This window comes from Salvia splendens, chromosome 21 (assembly GCF_004379255.2).
Source record: "Salvia splendens isolate huo1 chromosome 21, SspV2, whole genome shotgun sequence".
In the NCBI taxonomy this organism is placed as follows: Eukaryota; Viridiplantae; Streptophyta; class Magnoliopsida; order Lamiales; family Lamiaceae; genus Salvia; species Salvia splendens.
Window position 1 is genome coordinate 24249426 of NC_056052.1, and position 15518 is coordinate 24264943.

Consider the following 15518-nt stretch of genomic DNA (forward strand, 5'->3'; position numbering starts at 1 on the left):
TTATTGGAGATCCTAAAATATAAAATAATAATATCTTGCTCAATTATTTTTATTTGAATGAGGTATGAGACCATTACCGTCGCCCATTTCCTACAAGCTTCAAACCAACCAACCAACTGTTATTATTCACTATCAAGATAAGACTATATTATCTTACAATAAATACAATTTAATCTAAAGAGCTCGTGCTTTATAACCATAAGAAAAAAATAAAAAGAAAAATCTCAGTTTTAGCCAGGTGTAAAATCAAGATAAGACTATATTATTTTACAAATAAATACAATATAATCTCAACAGCTCCTGCTTTATCTCCATAAAATAAAAAGAAGAAAAATCCAGCTTTAGCTTGGTGTAAAATCAAGATAAGACTATGTTATCTTGCAATAAATACAATTTAATCTAAAGAGCTCGTGCTTTATTTCTATAAAAGAAAAAAGAGTAAAAATCCCAGCTTTAGGCAGGTGTAAATTAAGATAAGACTATATTATTTTACAATCAATACAATTTCATCTAAAAAGCTCGTGCTTTATTTCCATAAAAAAAATTGGAAAAATCCTAGCTTTAGCCAGGTGTAAAATTCCTACTTTGACTTTAATTCTTCATTTTGTAAATTTGGCCGTATCAAATATCAATATATGATGGAAGAGTAAAATAAATCAAATAATTAAGATTAATTGAATAATTAAATTTGGAACCGGATTGACTTTTGAGTTTTGGGTATGAAATTCAATAGAAGTTTTCCGCATTCTAGAAATTATGTTTGGTGAGTCCGTAAAAACCATGCAAACGATGTCGTTTTTTATGCCCCAATTCCTTGTTCATTATGCCCTAATTCTAACAATTTTTCCTAGACGTACAAGCACATAATCTTTATGATTATGTTCTCAACTACAAAAGGAAAAAGAAATAATCTACCTTCAATTTAGTTCGTTGATAGTTGCATTTTCTGTAACCAACTTTGGCCGACAACCATTTAATACCATCTTAGATTTTTATATTATTACATTTTTCTTCTGGCAGTAGTTGCCTTCAAATGTGCTTGATGATAATAATGTAAAACTAAATGTATACTCGATAGGGATTCTTTTTAAAATAAGAACTACTAATTTTAAAAAACTAAATTAATTAACTTATTCTCAAAAGGATAATATATTAAGTATTTTTCTTATTAGTAACAAATTTAGATAAAGATTTATTAAAATTATAAATGAGCATCATAACATTTTCATGAAACGGAAAAAACCCACAAGAATATGTAAAGAAAATTTCGTAAAACAACATAAAAACTTGGCAATCCTTTTATGCATGCGGCCTCGTTTGAGGGAACGTGATTCTAAGTTATAGTTATGAGCACTGTTACATCTACGCACAATATATTATTCAAATTTTCAAATAAACAATTTTATCTTTTATGAATAAACAACATTATATAGTTTATTAAATAAAAAAAATCAACACATGACCAAGGATTCCACATAAAATGAGAAGAGAAACGAAATTTGCCATAAAATTTCTATTTTTTCATTTATTTCGACTATCATATAAAATGCAATTTCATCAATGGATTTCAGAGAAATGGAATAGATGAAAAAGTATAAACCTTCCTTGATTTCTGTCTTCCATTTTTTTTTTAAAAATGTGATCGTGCCTCAAATTCTTTGAGCAATCGGTTAGTCAAATGCTTCATGGATAGATTGAATGAAATAAATTCACCAGAATTAAACAAAATAAAATAAACATTGAATAAAAGGAAAAGTCAAATAAGAGTTTGGAATTTTAGATATTTTAATCATATCGTGTGCTTTTTCTCCCCATTTCACAGGGCATAATTATTGATGCATAATATGGTTCATTTAGAGTCAATGAGAAAAATAAAAATTTAACCCAAGGGACGTGGTCGAATAGTATGAGACTCGTCTATCATTAACTAAGTGGTCAGGATGTCTTTGAATATAGAACAACCTTAAATCTTTGGGCTAGGTACCCTTGATAATTACAAATAAAAATTAAAAACTAAAATAAAATTGTGAACTCGACTGTCCTTGCCAAAAAGTAAAATCTATTTCAATTAGTATTATTATTATTCTAATAAAAATAAAATCAACGTACTAATTACTCTTAGTAGTTTATAGTTATACAATTGCTTCTAGAATTGCACTTATATATTATAATATTTTGATTTTTTGAATGATTTATTCTTCAATCAATATACGTATCTTAGGTCTTCAGATAAAAATGTGTCTAACCAAAAGTGCATAAATAAAAATATATGTCCAAAAAATAAGGATTGGGCTTATAATATGGAGCTGGAGGTATAATATGCTGTTATTCTCACTTTCTCATAGGCACCCTTATATTCCTGAAAAATCATTTATCGACTGAAATATATTTAGCAAACAAACCCAAAAATTCCAGGAAACTAACAAGAATGCCCCCACATTTTCATGGGCACTGCATTTCTATACAGAGTTCATAACCAGACTACATCCCCTTTCAATAACTTCAAATTCTGGTTCCATCATTAGTTTCACAGTTGAGCCAACACGGTGGAGATGGCGGGGAGGTGCTGAGCAACGAGGCGTCCCGCGTCTCTCCACATCGAAACCTCTCTTTCTTTCTCCTCTAGCTGCTGCACCGCGTATTCTAAAGCTGCTTCAAGCTCTTTTATCCTCTCTTGCTGCCTCACCTCCAACACTTGGTACAACTTTCTCTCAAGCTCTCTCGGAGATACGCCGTGGAACTCATCCATGCTATATTCGTGTCCTTCGCAGCACGCATTTAGGCTCAATTCAGCTGCATTCTGCTCCACATTTACCTGTGCCATCACAAAATTTGGGGAAATCAAGAATGTAATGAAATTCAAATTCGTTAAGCCTATCATCAAGAAATAAGTGATCAATAGAAAATCTGGCATTTTGTACCTCTGGATGTAAGACTTCTCCATCCTCTTCGAGTTGAAGAAGACCGATTTCAGCTTCGAGTTCTGCCTCAAGTTGATCCATTCTCGAACTACCCTCCAGCCTAAATTGATCGCAGCGGAAAACAATTTCAGGCTGATTGACATCATTTGGGGATGAGCATTGAATCGATTCATGCTGCTCCTTATACATGATTTCTTCGACATGAGCTTTGGTGGATGCAGAGGGCATGTAAAGGTGTTCGTCGTCTTGATTTTCGATCTCTGTTTGGAGATGCTGCAGAAGAGATTCAACTCTTTTCCTCAACTCAGCCATCTTGTTGAGCTCAGTTCTAACAAGATAAATCATACCATACCCAATTCCAACGTTGACTGGAGCCTCTTTCCCAATTTCTGCAGAGAGAAACTCACAATTCACAAACGACTCCATCGAAGCTATAATTGAATACTACTATATTCACAAATTTACCTGAAAAATCTTCCGAGGAAGGAGATACCATTCCTATTTCACTCTGTACATCTAGATCCGCATCGATTTCCCCTTTCCCCCAATTTCTCTCTGCGAATTCTGTTCTCGAAAACCTAGATTTCCCGCCATTGAACCAACGCCGGAAGATAAACGATGGCGACATACAAGTTAAGCTCCGGCAGATTTCTGTCCTCCGCCGCGGCCTCCGATCCTTCACCGCCGCAGCACCGTCGCAGCTCATCGTGGAACAACAATACGAAGAAGCTCTGCTAGGGTAGGCTACTTATATACAGAATTTGAATCGCATTGCTGAATTAAAACATAAGTGAATTAAAGTATATGGAAATCTGATTTCGAGTTTCCATTAATGGCGGGCAGAGAAATTGAAGAGCGTTTGGTGAGTGAGCAAATAAATCGATCACGGGAATTAAGTGAAATGCTTCAAATTCATTCATGGGGGAGGGAAATTCTGAAAGGTGGCGATTTTCGAGATTTCTGTATTTAATTGGGTACCTAACGCAAAACCCAATATTTAAAGTGCTTCAAATGTAAATGATTGCCGATTCAAAGTTTGATAGAAACAAATAAAGGTTGGCAAATTTTTGGAAAAACCACGTGAATGTCAAATTCTAATTCACCTCGCAGCTATAAAATATTAGTTGAAAATTTTAATAAAATTCGATTTTATTTGCCATTATGTTATGAAGAATTATTTTGTGTGTGGACATCATTGCCAGTTAGTTAAACAATGGAGTATTATATTTTAAACTGAAAATATCAATATTTATGGAAAAGTAATTGTAAAACCCATTTTGTTTGTCCATGAGCATTCTTACACTTGGTGATATTCTTTTCATTTGTAAAAAGTGATAGGCTAAGGATTCAAAGCTCATATAATAGACTGTCAAGTGTTAACCATATTAGCAACGACTAAAAGAAACACAAAACACCATTAATTTTATACCATGTCACGGTCGCACTTTGCTAAGGATAGCAAAGTCGGGAAACCGTGACTAGGGGTGGGAATTAAGAATAGGGGAAGAGAAAAGGAATAAACAATGACTGAATATTCACTTAGAATTAAAGGGAAAACCAACTCAAACAAACTCTTAATCACCAGAACTTGAATGAAAATCTTACTTTTCAATAAATAATTATCAGAGTACAGAAGAACAGTCGATGCTATCTAGAACCTTAGTATGCAGCGGAATGGACACGGTCACATGTATGGAGACATGCACCTCCGAGAGCCTCTACATAAAATAAAAAGAAAATCATAACTCTGCTCAGCATTCTCCACCATCACTGCTCAACCTGCACATTTAGAAATATATGCATGGCTGAGTACAACGATACTCAGTGAACACATTGCCGAAATATACACATATACGTTGAAAATATTACCATGCCATCACAGTAACACTCGAGAGTTTTCTCTTAAAAAGTCTGAGCTTACTAAATTCTTTGTGAGCTAAAGTTCGACTGATAAGTCTAAGTTCTTTCTGTACTTCTGCCATATCTGAACACCAAGTGCCGTGGAGATGGTGCTCTTCCACGGTCACCTACATCTTTCTCCAGCCCGGGAGGTGGCCACCTCCCAATGGCCTCCACTACATCATCTTTGTGCCGTAAAAGGTGGTCACCTTCCACGGTCACCTGTGCACACTAATCCGAGTAGGGACACCACCCTCACTCGGACCCGAATTCGATTCTTACGTTCCAACCAAACAAATAGGCTCCATACAGATAAAACAAATCATTTATGGCAAGACAACATCATGTGCATAAATAACAAACATAAGTTTTTTTTCATTCACATTAGTATGTAGGATAGAAAAGTTCACCTCGTGCGTTTAAATTTCTTAATTCGGATTTCCATACTCCGACCTTGACTTGCTCGTAGATATAGCCTTTTGAAAACAATAACGTATACTTAATCAGACTCAAGAAAGCATCTACTTAAAATGCATGCATCCTACATCTGTTTTCATTTTGTTATTTGTTCTTTCTTAGGGATGTTCTAAAATTCTTTTATAGCAATTAGCTGCGTTAAATACTTCCTTTCTTTTTTGGTTTATGCAGTTGCCCGACATCACACGTCCCCAAAATCCACACCCTCTGCCCCATTATGCTCATGGCTAAAGTCACAACTCATTACGTCATGGGATTTAATTAAGGCGCTATCCATTTCAGTAATATATTTTGGAAAAAGAATCGCTTCAAGAATTATTTAATCGTTCAGATTTTAATGCAGTGTCCTCGGCGGAATTCCGTATCCGTGCATACCATGCACAATGGCGGATGTCCCGCCGCGAAATTTCGCCATGTCTGTCGGAATTCTGCCGGGACGAACGCCATTGCTGATGCTCTCATGTGAGGTTTGTGTTTTCCATAAAGTTGTGCAAGATTCCTATGTGATGAGAAGAAATAGAAAAGGGCTAAGAGTTGTAGTTACCTGCTGTTGTTGAAAAACTACCTTGCTAACTCTGAACTCTCTCACTTCTCATTCTTTGAAATTGAATGAAGTAATTGGATTGTTCTGTTAAATTTTTTCTTGTGTGTGGGAGTATATACATACGCATGAAAGATGGCATTTTGTTGGAGATTTTGTTAAGACGGTGGAGTGATTTGGCAATAAATTGAGGAATCCACGTGTGGAGTTGGGAGATGGAATATGTATTGGGCCTGTCATAAGAAAGAAGGAGAACATGAATTGGGCCCTCTCCATGGTGACTCCAACGAATATGAAGTGGGCTGGGATTTAGTTTATAGGCCCACATATATAAACCTTAATTCCCTGGATTCCGTTTCCTAGTTTTAAAGATGTATACAGGTAGTTAGACTCAGTAAAATAAAAAGGTTGGTTCCTTTGGTGTGACAATGTACTTATTTATGTATGACATTTAATTTACTAAGAATTTTAATACTTATTTTATTCTTTTGATCTTTTGAAATTTTCGGCTAAATATTTGATGTCATTATGAGAATAACTAAAAAGATGGAAAAAGTCAACTATTATTCGATTACGTTATACGTATCACTTATCTCATCTTCATAGGTAACATGTGGAGTATTAAGACAAAAAGATAAGAATTAGATTCGATACAAACCGATTAAATTATAATATCCTACCATCGAAAATTGTGGATCGATATATCCCTCATTTATAGCGGGTAGAATCACTAAAAAGTACACTAAAAAATACAATTGCCATTACAACCAAACAAAAGTAATACACACACATACATGTTAAAAGCATGTATAGAAGTCGTAATTTATGCGATAAATATATGACTTCAAAAATATTCCTCCCTCCGTCTCCTAATAGGAGTCGCTCTTTGACCGGGCATGAGTTTTAAGAAATGTAGAGAAAAATTGGTTGAAAAAGTTAGTGGAATGTGAGACCCACATTTTTATATTGATTTTATAATAAAATGTGAGTGGAGTGAGTTATAGTGGAATGTGGACGTACCCTTTATGGTAAAAATAAAGAGTGACTCTTAATGGGGGACGGCCCAAAATGAAAATTAGCGACTCTTATTCGGGGACGGAGGGAGTATTATTTATAGTGATATCTATGTAGTAGTAATACTTTTATTTATTTGTTTTCAATAAAGATCTCTTCACTTTTCTTGTTTATTATTGTACAGTTTGTGTGATAAGATAAAAATAGGGAGCCAATTCAAACAACTTATATTTATTCCCTTTCTCAATTTAACATTCCGGGCCTGATGTGTAGATGGGTTAAGGGTGGATGGATTGGCTCATTTATCCAACACAAGCTAGTGTGCTTATAACCTACTTATTTCATACTCCTTTATCAGTAAGTTATAACTCTAAGATCTCTCTTTCTTACCAAAGAGGTACAAGGTACTTAGGTATTTTGGATTAATCTATAAACATTTTTAAGCATATAGTAATAGTGTGCCCCTTTTCTATTCTCTTAACAAAATGCTATATTTAAATAACTCCGACCAAAGGTATATTTTTTGTTTGTTTGACAGCATATGAATGACTGAGATGTCTAGTAAATTATAAAACGTTAATAAAATTTAATTTGTAATTATAAGTAGATTAAAATAGGAGAGCAAAACCTATAATATTTTAACCTATTAATTAATAAAATAATATATATGCCCTAATAATACTAGTACTTAACTCTTGCTCGATAAAATTGAACAACCTTTTATGTCGTTGGTGACGATCACGTGAATCGCACGACCAGAATCCAACACTGAAAATGAAATAGAGACGACAAAAGCCGCACCGTGCACTCCGCCTTTCACTTACACTTTTCATATCTCTCATTCTCAATAGTCAATACCCTCACCCCCAATTTCTAGTTTAGGGTTTTTTCGAAACATCCGGTAATTTAATTGGAAATATGGGTGATTGTTGTGAAATTGAAGAAGGGGCGTATGTGGATAGCTTGCTGAATCTGGAGTGGTTGAGGAGGAGTCTGGTGCGAGAGGAAGATAGCATCATCTTCAGTCTGATTGAGAGGTCCAAATATCCGATCAACTCGCGATTGTACGATCAATCCGCTGCGCCTTCTCTGCTGCACTTGTTCATTAAGGATTCCGAAGCTGTTCAAGCTACGGTATGTGTGTGTTTGTGTCTTTCAAATTTGAGAGCTTTGCGTTTCTTCTTTTTTGTGAAAGAAAGACCTCTATTTTTTTTGCATCCTTGCTCTGTTGATAATCATGATGCCATCATTCATACATAAAATGTGCGATATATTAAGTGCTTTTTGACCATTTACCACTTGATTGTATTGGTTTGCATTCTAAAAACAATTATCATAGGATAAGCAACAATATTGCAACTGCATCCAAATATCTAACTCCAGTTATACCCTTCTAATTGAATTTACTTGCATATTTTTTCAATATATTTTGCACATTTGGTTGAGTAAAAAAGTTCATAATCATTCTGTTTGCACTTTGCAGGCTGGTCGTTACACATCACCGGAAGAAAACGCATTCTTCCCGGATAGCTTACCTCCTCTTAAACACAATCCTGTAAGAACTAATCCCAACTCACACTCTCCTCATAAATCTTGAAGATTTATTTTGGAACTTTTTAGGTCTTGCATCCTTCAGGAGCATGCATCAACATAAACTCCAAGATACTCAACCATTACCTCAACACACTGATCCCTCTCATTGCTGCCAAGGGCGATGATGTTGGGAACTATGCCGCCACTGCAGCCACTGATCTAGCATGTCTGCAGGCTCTCTCGAGAAGGATCCATTATGGCAAATTTGTGGCTGAGGTGAAATTCAGAGACTCCCCTCAAGACTATACTCCGGCTATACTTGCTAAGGTAGTTTCATCCTTTCACTGCAGCATCTGAATTTGTTTGGTTATGCTAATGTGATGGAGGATGGGCAGGACAAGGATGGTTTGATGAAGTTATTGACGTTTGAGAGCGTGGAAGAGGCGATCAAGAAACGAGTGGAGAAGAAGGCGATGGTGTTCGGGCAGGAGGTGGAGCTTCAAGAAAATGACAACTATAAGGTTAAGCCTGAACTGGTTTCTCAGCTCTATGGGGAATGGGTCATTCCTTTGACTAAATTTGTTCAAGTCGAGTACCTTCTTCGTCGTCTTGATTGAACATTTTTCCATTGTGTCATCCCCTCTTGATGAACTTCAACACTCAGATCAGCATTCTTTCATGTATTTGAGTTTGTGTCCGAGGAATTAATAAAATCTTCAATGCTTGCACCTTTTCTTCTTTGTGAATGTGAAGTGAATTAGTGTCTATGTTTCCTGATATGTTTTGAGCCTTTTAATGAATTAATTAACGTTAATAGTAATTCATCTCCCTTCTTCAATAAGCGTCCTATTAGAAAATGCATTTTGCCACGAATAAATGCAACTATTTGGGTTAAAACACAGCTGTTCTAAATATTGGAAAATTAGCTATTAACATTTAAGATTAAGCAAAAAGTAATCCTTTAATTTTGGGGCTTCTTTTATTTTCAATCAAGTTTTAATTTACATATACGTACACTATCGTTATACGTATAATATAGTCCAAAATTAATACTCCCTCTTGGTTGATCTCACTAAATTACAAAAAGAAGTGATTTTTTGGAAAAAAAAAGATTCGGTTTGAACTTTAATGAGCAGTACTGTTGTACTCAATGTTTTAAAAACCGGACCGGACCGGACCGGCCGGTTCGACCGGTCGGACTGCGAACCGGTAGGTAGTCCGGTCCGGTTCACCCCTTTAAACCACCACTGCATTGAACCGCCGTGAACCGGTGGAACCGGACGGTCGGACCGGTTGGACCGTGAACCGGAAACCGGTTTTCTATTTTTTTTTTCAAAATTTTTAAAAATTTGTTGTTGGTAGAAGTTGAACTCATGACCTCTCTTCTAGTTAAGAAGACCTCTAACTCATTATCAGTAGTTTATATCTGCTGCAACAATAGAAGTTTCACAAGAGAGAATGTAGTGTGTAGAATGGCTGAATTGTGGTGATTTTGGAATGGATATGGTAATGACTGAATTGTGGTGATTTTGTAGTGTTTGATTGCTGTTTCACTACGACTCAATTGGGTGGTGACGAGTATGAGGTGTATATAGGGGATATTGTGGATCAGCTCCGCGAATACTTCCCGGATTCTTCGTTCATAGTATTTAGTTTCGGAGATGGGGATTACCAGAGAGATATCACTAATGTTCTAGATAAGCATGGCATAACAGTGGTTGATTACCCCAGCCAGAATGAGAGCTGCCCGGTGCTCACGGTGGAGATGATCCACCACTTTCTTAGGTTGAGTGAGAGCTGGCTCTGCATCGGGCAGAGGAACGTGCTCTTGATGCATTGCCAGAATGGCTCCTACCCTGTCCTCGCCTTCATGCTGTCAGCATTCTTGATATATAGGAAGCAATACTGTGGGGAGAGGAAAACTTTGGATATGGTGTACAAGCAAGCTCCTCCTGAGGCTATGCATTCGCTCTCGCCTATAGACCCATTGCCTTCACAGTTGAGGTATCTGCAGTATGTGTCTAGGAGGAACATAGGGTCCCGTTGGCCTCCCTTGGACAGGGCTCTGACGTTGGATTGTGTCATTCTTCGAGCTATCCCCAATATGGATGAAAAGGGGGGTTGTCGTCCCATATTTAGGATATATGGACCCGATCCGTTGATGGCTGCTGATCCAAAAACTAAACTGCTCTTCTCTATGTCGAAAAGAAACAAATCTGTGATTTACTTTAGACAGGTAGTATGTTATTTGAGGTTTTTTGACCTATGTTTAAGTCTTATGATAGTTTGGCTCACATTTGATATATGCTTCATTTTTTCTCGTATGTGTGAATGTGATTATGTTTCTTCAAATCATTTTAGCTCAAAAAAATGAGGCCATTCTGTTTTAGTGTTTCCTTCTCAATGTTCATCTTGATCGAACTTTTTCTTTCAGGCAGACTATGAAATTGTTAAACTTGATATCAATTGCCATGTACAAGGTGACGTTGTGCTTGAGTGCATAACTCTGGACGATAGCCTGGAATACGAAGAGATCATGTTCCGTGCGATGTTCAATACAGCGTTTATCAGATCAAACGTACTGATGCTTACCTGTGACGAACTTGATACATTGTGGGACGCCAAGGACCACTTTCCCGAGGACTTCAGAGTCGAGGTAAGCACTCATGCCTAATTCCTGAATCTGGCATCCTTAACTTATTGTAACGATGGATTCTTGTCTTTCTGGCTGGATGTAGGTTATTTTCTCTGACATGGACTCCACTTCTTCAATTGTGATGCTGGACTCACCACCTAACCAAGAGATTGAAGGTCTTCCCATTGAGGCGTTTTCTCAGGTTCACGACATATTCAACGACCTCGACTGGGGAGACACTGAGATAGACAATGCTCTTAACATAATCCAACAAATGACTGTCTCTAGCATTCTTGAAGAGAAACTCGATTTTACTAGAAAGGAGAGCTGGCAGAATCCTGCTCTGATTGAGAAAGATGAACATGTGGAAGATTTGAAGGTTACTTCTTCTGGTGATTTTCATGCATTGGTTGAAAATGAGACAAGTTATCCACCGGCCTCTTCAAAGTCGTCCTTTGATTTCGATAATTTTTATACCAACAATACTGGACTGCATGTTTCTGTTCAGAGACCTGCTCAGTCCAAAATCATATCACCGCGATTATCCCAAGCATCACCATTTAGTCAACCCGCGTATGTTAGTTCTCCGCAAGGCTCGTTGGGACGTCTCACAAGGTACCGCAGTGCACCAGTTGGGATTACAGCTCTGCTTGAAGATGATGATGAGATGGAATCTCTTCTGTCAGCAGTCACTCCGAGTTCAATGAAATCGGGATTAGGAGCTGTTGCTTCTGCTCCTCCTCCTCCTCCTCCTCCACCACCACCATTGCATTCTAGTCCTGACTTATCTCCTTCCACACCGCCTCCTCCCCCACCGCCTCCTAATATAGGAACAGCAGAGCCTCCAAATTTACCATCAGCACCTTGTCCTCCCCCTCCACCCCTACCCTCATCTCCTAAAACCATCCCTCCTCCAACAGGGGCGACCCCACCTCCGCCACCAGCTAGGTATGTTCCACCTCCGCCCGCTCCATCAAAACCTGGTGCCTCTTCTTCTATGCTGTTTTCATCTACCACTGCTGCAGTGGGTGGAAAGAAGTTGCTAAGGGCCGGTGTAAAATTCCAAGCTAAAAAGGCATCCCTCAAACCGTATCACTGGTTGAAGCTAACAAGGGCTATGAAGGGCAGCCTATGGGCTGAGACACAAAAACCCGAGGAGGCATCAAAGTATGTCCCCACACCTTTTATAGTTTTCTACCTGAGTCACTCTCACCAGATTATGCAAGTGGTTTTAATTTTTTCGTCTTTTCTTATGTCATCTTTGCAGAGCTCCCGAGTTAGACTTGGGTGAGCTCGAGAGTCTTTTCTCAGCTACTGTTCCAAATTCAGATCCTCGGAAAACATACATTCGTGGCTCAACAGTCAGATCTGATAAAGTCCATCTGGTAGGATTAAGCAGTTAAAATTTAACCTGAGCATATTTTCTTTTTGCAATCATGTTCTAGTATGATTGAGCCCCCGAAGGGCATACACAATGAAGGTCTTGAGAAACATTTGAACTCCTGCAGATTGAGCTCTGAAGGGCGTACAACTGTGAAATCATGCTGACAAAAGTTAAAATTCCTGTGTCTGATTTGATGGTAGGTTAAAATGTCAAGAGTATTCACATAATGTATGTCTTTGTGCAACCTCCCTGGTTATGCTTTATCACGATTTAGAAACATCAGCTATGCTCCCGAAGTAGCAATCGTTTGCAGGTGATTGTGAGAAGTAGGAAATGTATAATCTGGGATGATGTTAATGTGAAGATACCTGATGATTGTGAATCATGTTTGTTGTGGTGATGAGAAACAAATAAGCCCCAAGTTATTCTTCCATTAGCTTTAGAGTTTTGTACAGAAACATATAGATCCCTCATAAAATACAAGTTATCCCTTGAGCATGTCGTTCGCTTCCTCTGATTGTGGTATGGGCATTCTTTTGACAGAAATCAGCCCTTGCTTTAGATGACTCAGCACTGGATGGTGATCAAGTTGAAAATATCATTAAATTTTTTCCAACCAAGGAAGAAATGGAACTCCTCAAGGTATTTCCTTGTTTTCAGTTATCTCATATGTACGAGCAATAGTTCAAGGCGTATCGGTGGCTATAACTTTTTCTTACAGAATTACAAAGGTGACTTCGAGAACCTTGGCAAGTGCGAGCAGGTGATGCCATTAGATGAACAAATTTCTTCTCAAGTCTGATATCAATCAAGCTGGTTTCATTACCTTACTGCATTAGCTTAACGTTCATGTTTTGCAGTTTTTCATGGAGCTGATGAAAGTTCCACGCGTTGAGGCCAAGCTAAGAGTTTTCTCATTTAAAATTCAATTTTGCTCCCAGGTCTGAGAATAGTATACTTGCCTCTGTTTATTGTTAGTCCTTTCCTTGATGTATTGACTGGTGAAATAAGTAGTTGATATTTTTCAATTTGCTGAACTACATTTCCGCGCAGATATCAGATTTGAGACAGAGCTTAAACGTCGTGAATTCTATATCTGAAGAGGCAAGTGATTTTACTCTCTCTTCTCTATAAACTACCATCTTTTGGTGAGAATTGTTTTTATCAGGTCAGGAATTCTGTGAAACTTAAAAGGATCATGCAAACTATTCTTTCACTTGGTAATGCATTAAACCAGGGAACTGCTCGAGGTGAGTTGAAACACCGTTTATTTTGTAATTTGAGAGTCTTAAGCTTACATTTATACTTCCATTCCTCAGGTTCTGCAGTTGGATTCCGATTGGATAGCCTTCCAAAACTCGCTGAAACAAGAGCTAGAAATAACAAGCTGACACTTATTCATTATCTGTGTAAGGTGGTATCATCATTTCCATTATACGCACAGTCGATGAAGGTGACCTCTTATACATATCCCTAACCAAATCGCTTAGGTGCTAGCCGAAAAGTTGCCAGAAGTGTTAGATTTTCATGAAGATTTAGTAAATTTCGAGGCAGCAACAAAGGTATTCTCATGTCCTACTCAACTTCCCTTTCTTTTGATTTTGTACAACTAATTGTGTCTGATACTTTCCGCTGCAGATTCAACTCAAGTACTTAGCAGAGGAAATGCAAGCCATTACCAAAGGGATTGAAAAAGTTGTACAAGAGCTTACTGCTTCTGAAAGTGATGGAGCTGTATCAGAGACCTTCTGCACGGTAATTCAAACCTCGCCCTCGTTGAGTATGGCTTTTCCTGGCTAGCTTTTTCAGACTATACATCTCAGTGTTTGGTCAAACGGATTTCTTATTTCCAATCTTCATACTGAATTTTTAGATTTTGAAAAACTTTTTGGGCACTGCTGAAGCGGAAGTAAGATCTCTGGCTGCACTTTATTCCGGAGTGGTAAATTCCGAGCCTTGTTGATATGATTCTCTCCTCCCTCTATCTCTACTTGGCTACTCTAAGGAATTTTGACGTTTTTTTAGGGAAGGAATGCAGATTCATTGGCTCATTATTTTGGAGAAGATCCTGCACGTTGCCCATTCGAGCAAGGTATTCTTATTCATGTTATATTATAGCTCAAATCATCGAACTTTCTTTCTTCATCATGGATAGGCATTACTCACCACAATTTTTTTACCTTTTCATGCAAAATGAGAGATTGAGATGGTTGTGCAGTTGTGTCAACTTTGCTCAACTTTGTGAGGATGTTTCTAAAGGCTCACGAGGAGAACTGCAACCAACTGGAGCTCGAGAAGAAGAAGAAGACGCAGGAGGAAACGGAGAATCAGAAGCTCAAAGGAAATGCTTCAAGCAAGGAGCTGGACAATGAGAATGGTATTGCAACTGCAACAAAACTGTCTGGACTTCTATAAGCCTCAGCTGTAAGAAAATCGACTGATCAACGGGGCCCGGGAGACGGTCTAAGGCGATCTTCACCTGTTATTCCCCTGTAAATAACAAGAATCCATATTTATTTAGTCCACTTTTGATGTAGGAAGGTTGAGAAATCTGAGATTTGGAAAAGCTCTTGTTTTTTTGTGTTGCTGATTTCTAATGTAATTTGCAGATTCTTGATCACTGTCCGAAAAATTATTTGTGAAATTATTACAACAAAAGTGCGCTTATCTTGAGTGATACAATATATTGATAAAATAACGTAAACTAATTCACTGTTTATTTTGATGTATTAATAATTTTGAGTTTGTTTAACCATCTTTCCATTCAAATATTCATTTTATTTGTATTATGATAAATGGAAAAAAAATGTGATAAAGTCGTTAGGATGCTTTAGTCTTCAATTCATATTTTAGTGTGAATCTATCCAAAGTGTTTGTTTGGTACAAGGTCTTGCGCATTTATTAAAATTTTAAAATATTATTAAGGAATTGAGAGGAATATAATGTTGCAGGTGACTTCAACTTTTCATTTTGGATAAGCCCAACTCAGCTACTCTTATCTAAGCTATTGACTCCAAATGGCAAATACATTGAATAACATATATAGAAGAGTTTGATTCTTGTACGCACTTCTCTTTTCTCAACCAAAAAAGTCAACAAAGAGAAACATTATAG

General features: G+C 37.3%; 2 protein-coding genes and 1 pseudogene across 2 annotated transcripts; 2 read left to right on the forward strand and 1 right to left on the reverse strand.

The window, feature by feature from the left end:
• Positions 1-2294: 2294 nt before the first annotated feature.
• LOC121783786 (protein POLAR LOCALIZATION DURING ASYMMETRIC DIVISION AND REDISTRIBUTION-like) lies at positions 2295-3869 on the reverse strand. The gene is made up of 3 exons (XM_042181967.1): positions 3387-3869; positions 2922-3310; positions 2295-2815 (listed from the first exon to the last, which is right to left on the reverse strand). The coding sequence occupies exons 1-3, from the start codon at positions 3625-3627 to the stop codon at positions 2528-2530; spliced, it is 918 nt and encodes a 305-aa protein (XP_042037901.1). The 5' UTR covers positions 3628-3869; the 3' UTR covers positions 2295-2527.
• A 3725-nt stretch (positions 3870-7594) lies between these two features.
• LOC121784684 (chorismate mutase 2-like) lies at positions 7595-9116 on the forward strand. Its single transcript, XM_042182883.1, has 4 exons — positions 7595-7986; positions 8336-8407; positions 8473-8712; positions 8781-9116. The coding sequence occupies exons 1-4, from the start codon at positions 7771-7773 to the stop codon at positions 9000-9002; spliced, it is 750 nt and encodes a 249-aa protein (XP_042038817.1). The 5' UTR covers positions 7595-7770; the 3' UTR covers positions 9003-9116.
• Positions 9117-9928: 812 nt separating this feature from the next.
• LOC121784685 lies at positions 9929-15062 on the forward strand (annotated as a pseudogene).
• Positions 15063-15518: the final 456 nt, after the last annotated feature.

Coding starts and splice junctions, on each gene's coding strand:
- LOC121783786 (XM_042181967.1), bottom strand. CDS start 3,627: ATGAGCTGCGACGGTGCTGCGGCGGTGAAGGATCGGAGGCCGCGGCGG. Junction 3,311..3,386: donor TTCCTCGGAAGATTTTTCAG/GTAAATTTGTGA, acceptor TTCTCTCTGCAG/AAATTGGGAAAGAGGCTCCA. Junction 2,816..2,921: donor GAGAAGTCTTACATCCAGAG/GTACAAAATGCC, acceptor GTGATGGCACAG/GTAAATGTGGAGCAGAATGC.
- LOC121784684 (XM_042182883.1), top strand. CDS start 7,771: ATGGGTGATTGTTGTGAAATTGAAGAAGGGGCGTATGTGGATAGCTTG. Junction 7,987..8,335: donor CCGAAGCTGTTCAAGCTACG/GTATGTGTGTGT, acceptor TGCACTTTGCAG/GCTGGTCGTTACACATCACC. Junction 8,713..8,780: donor CTCCGGCTATACTTGCTAAG/GTAGTTTCATCC, acceptor GAGGATGGGCAG/GACAAGGATGGTTTGATGAA.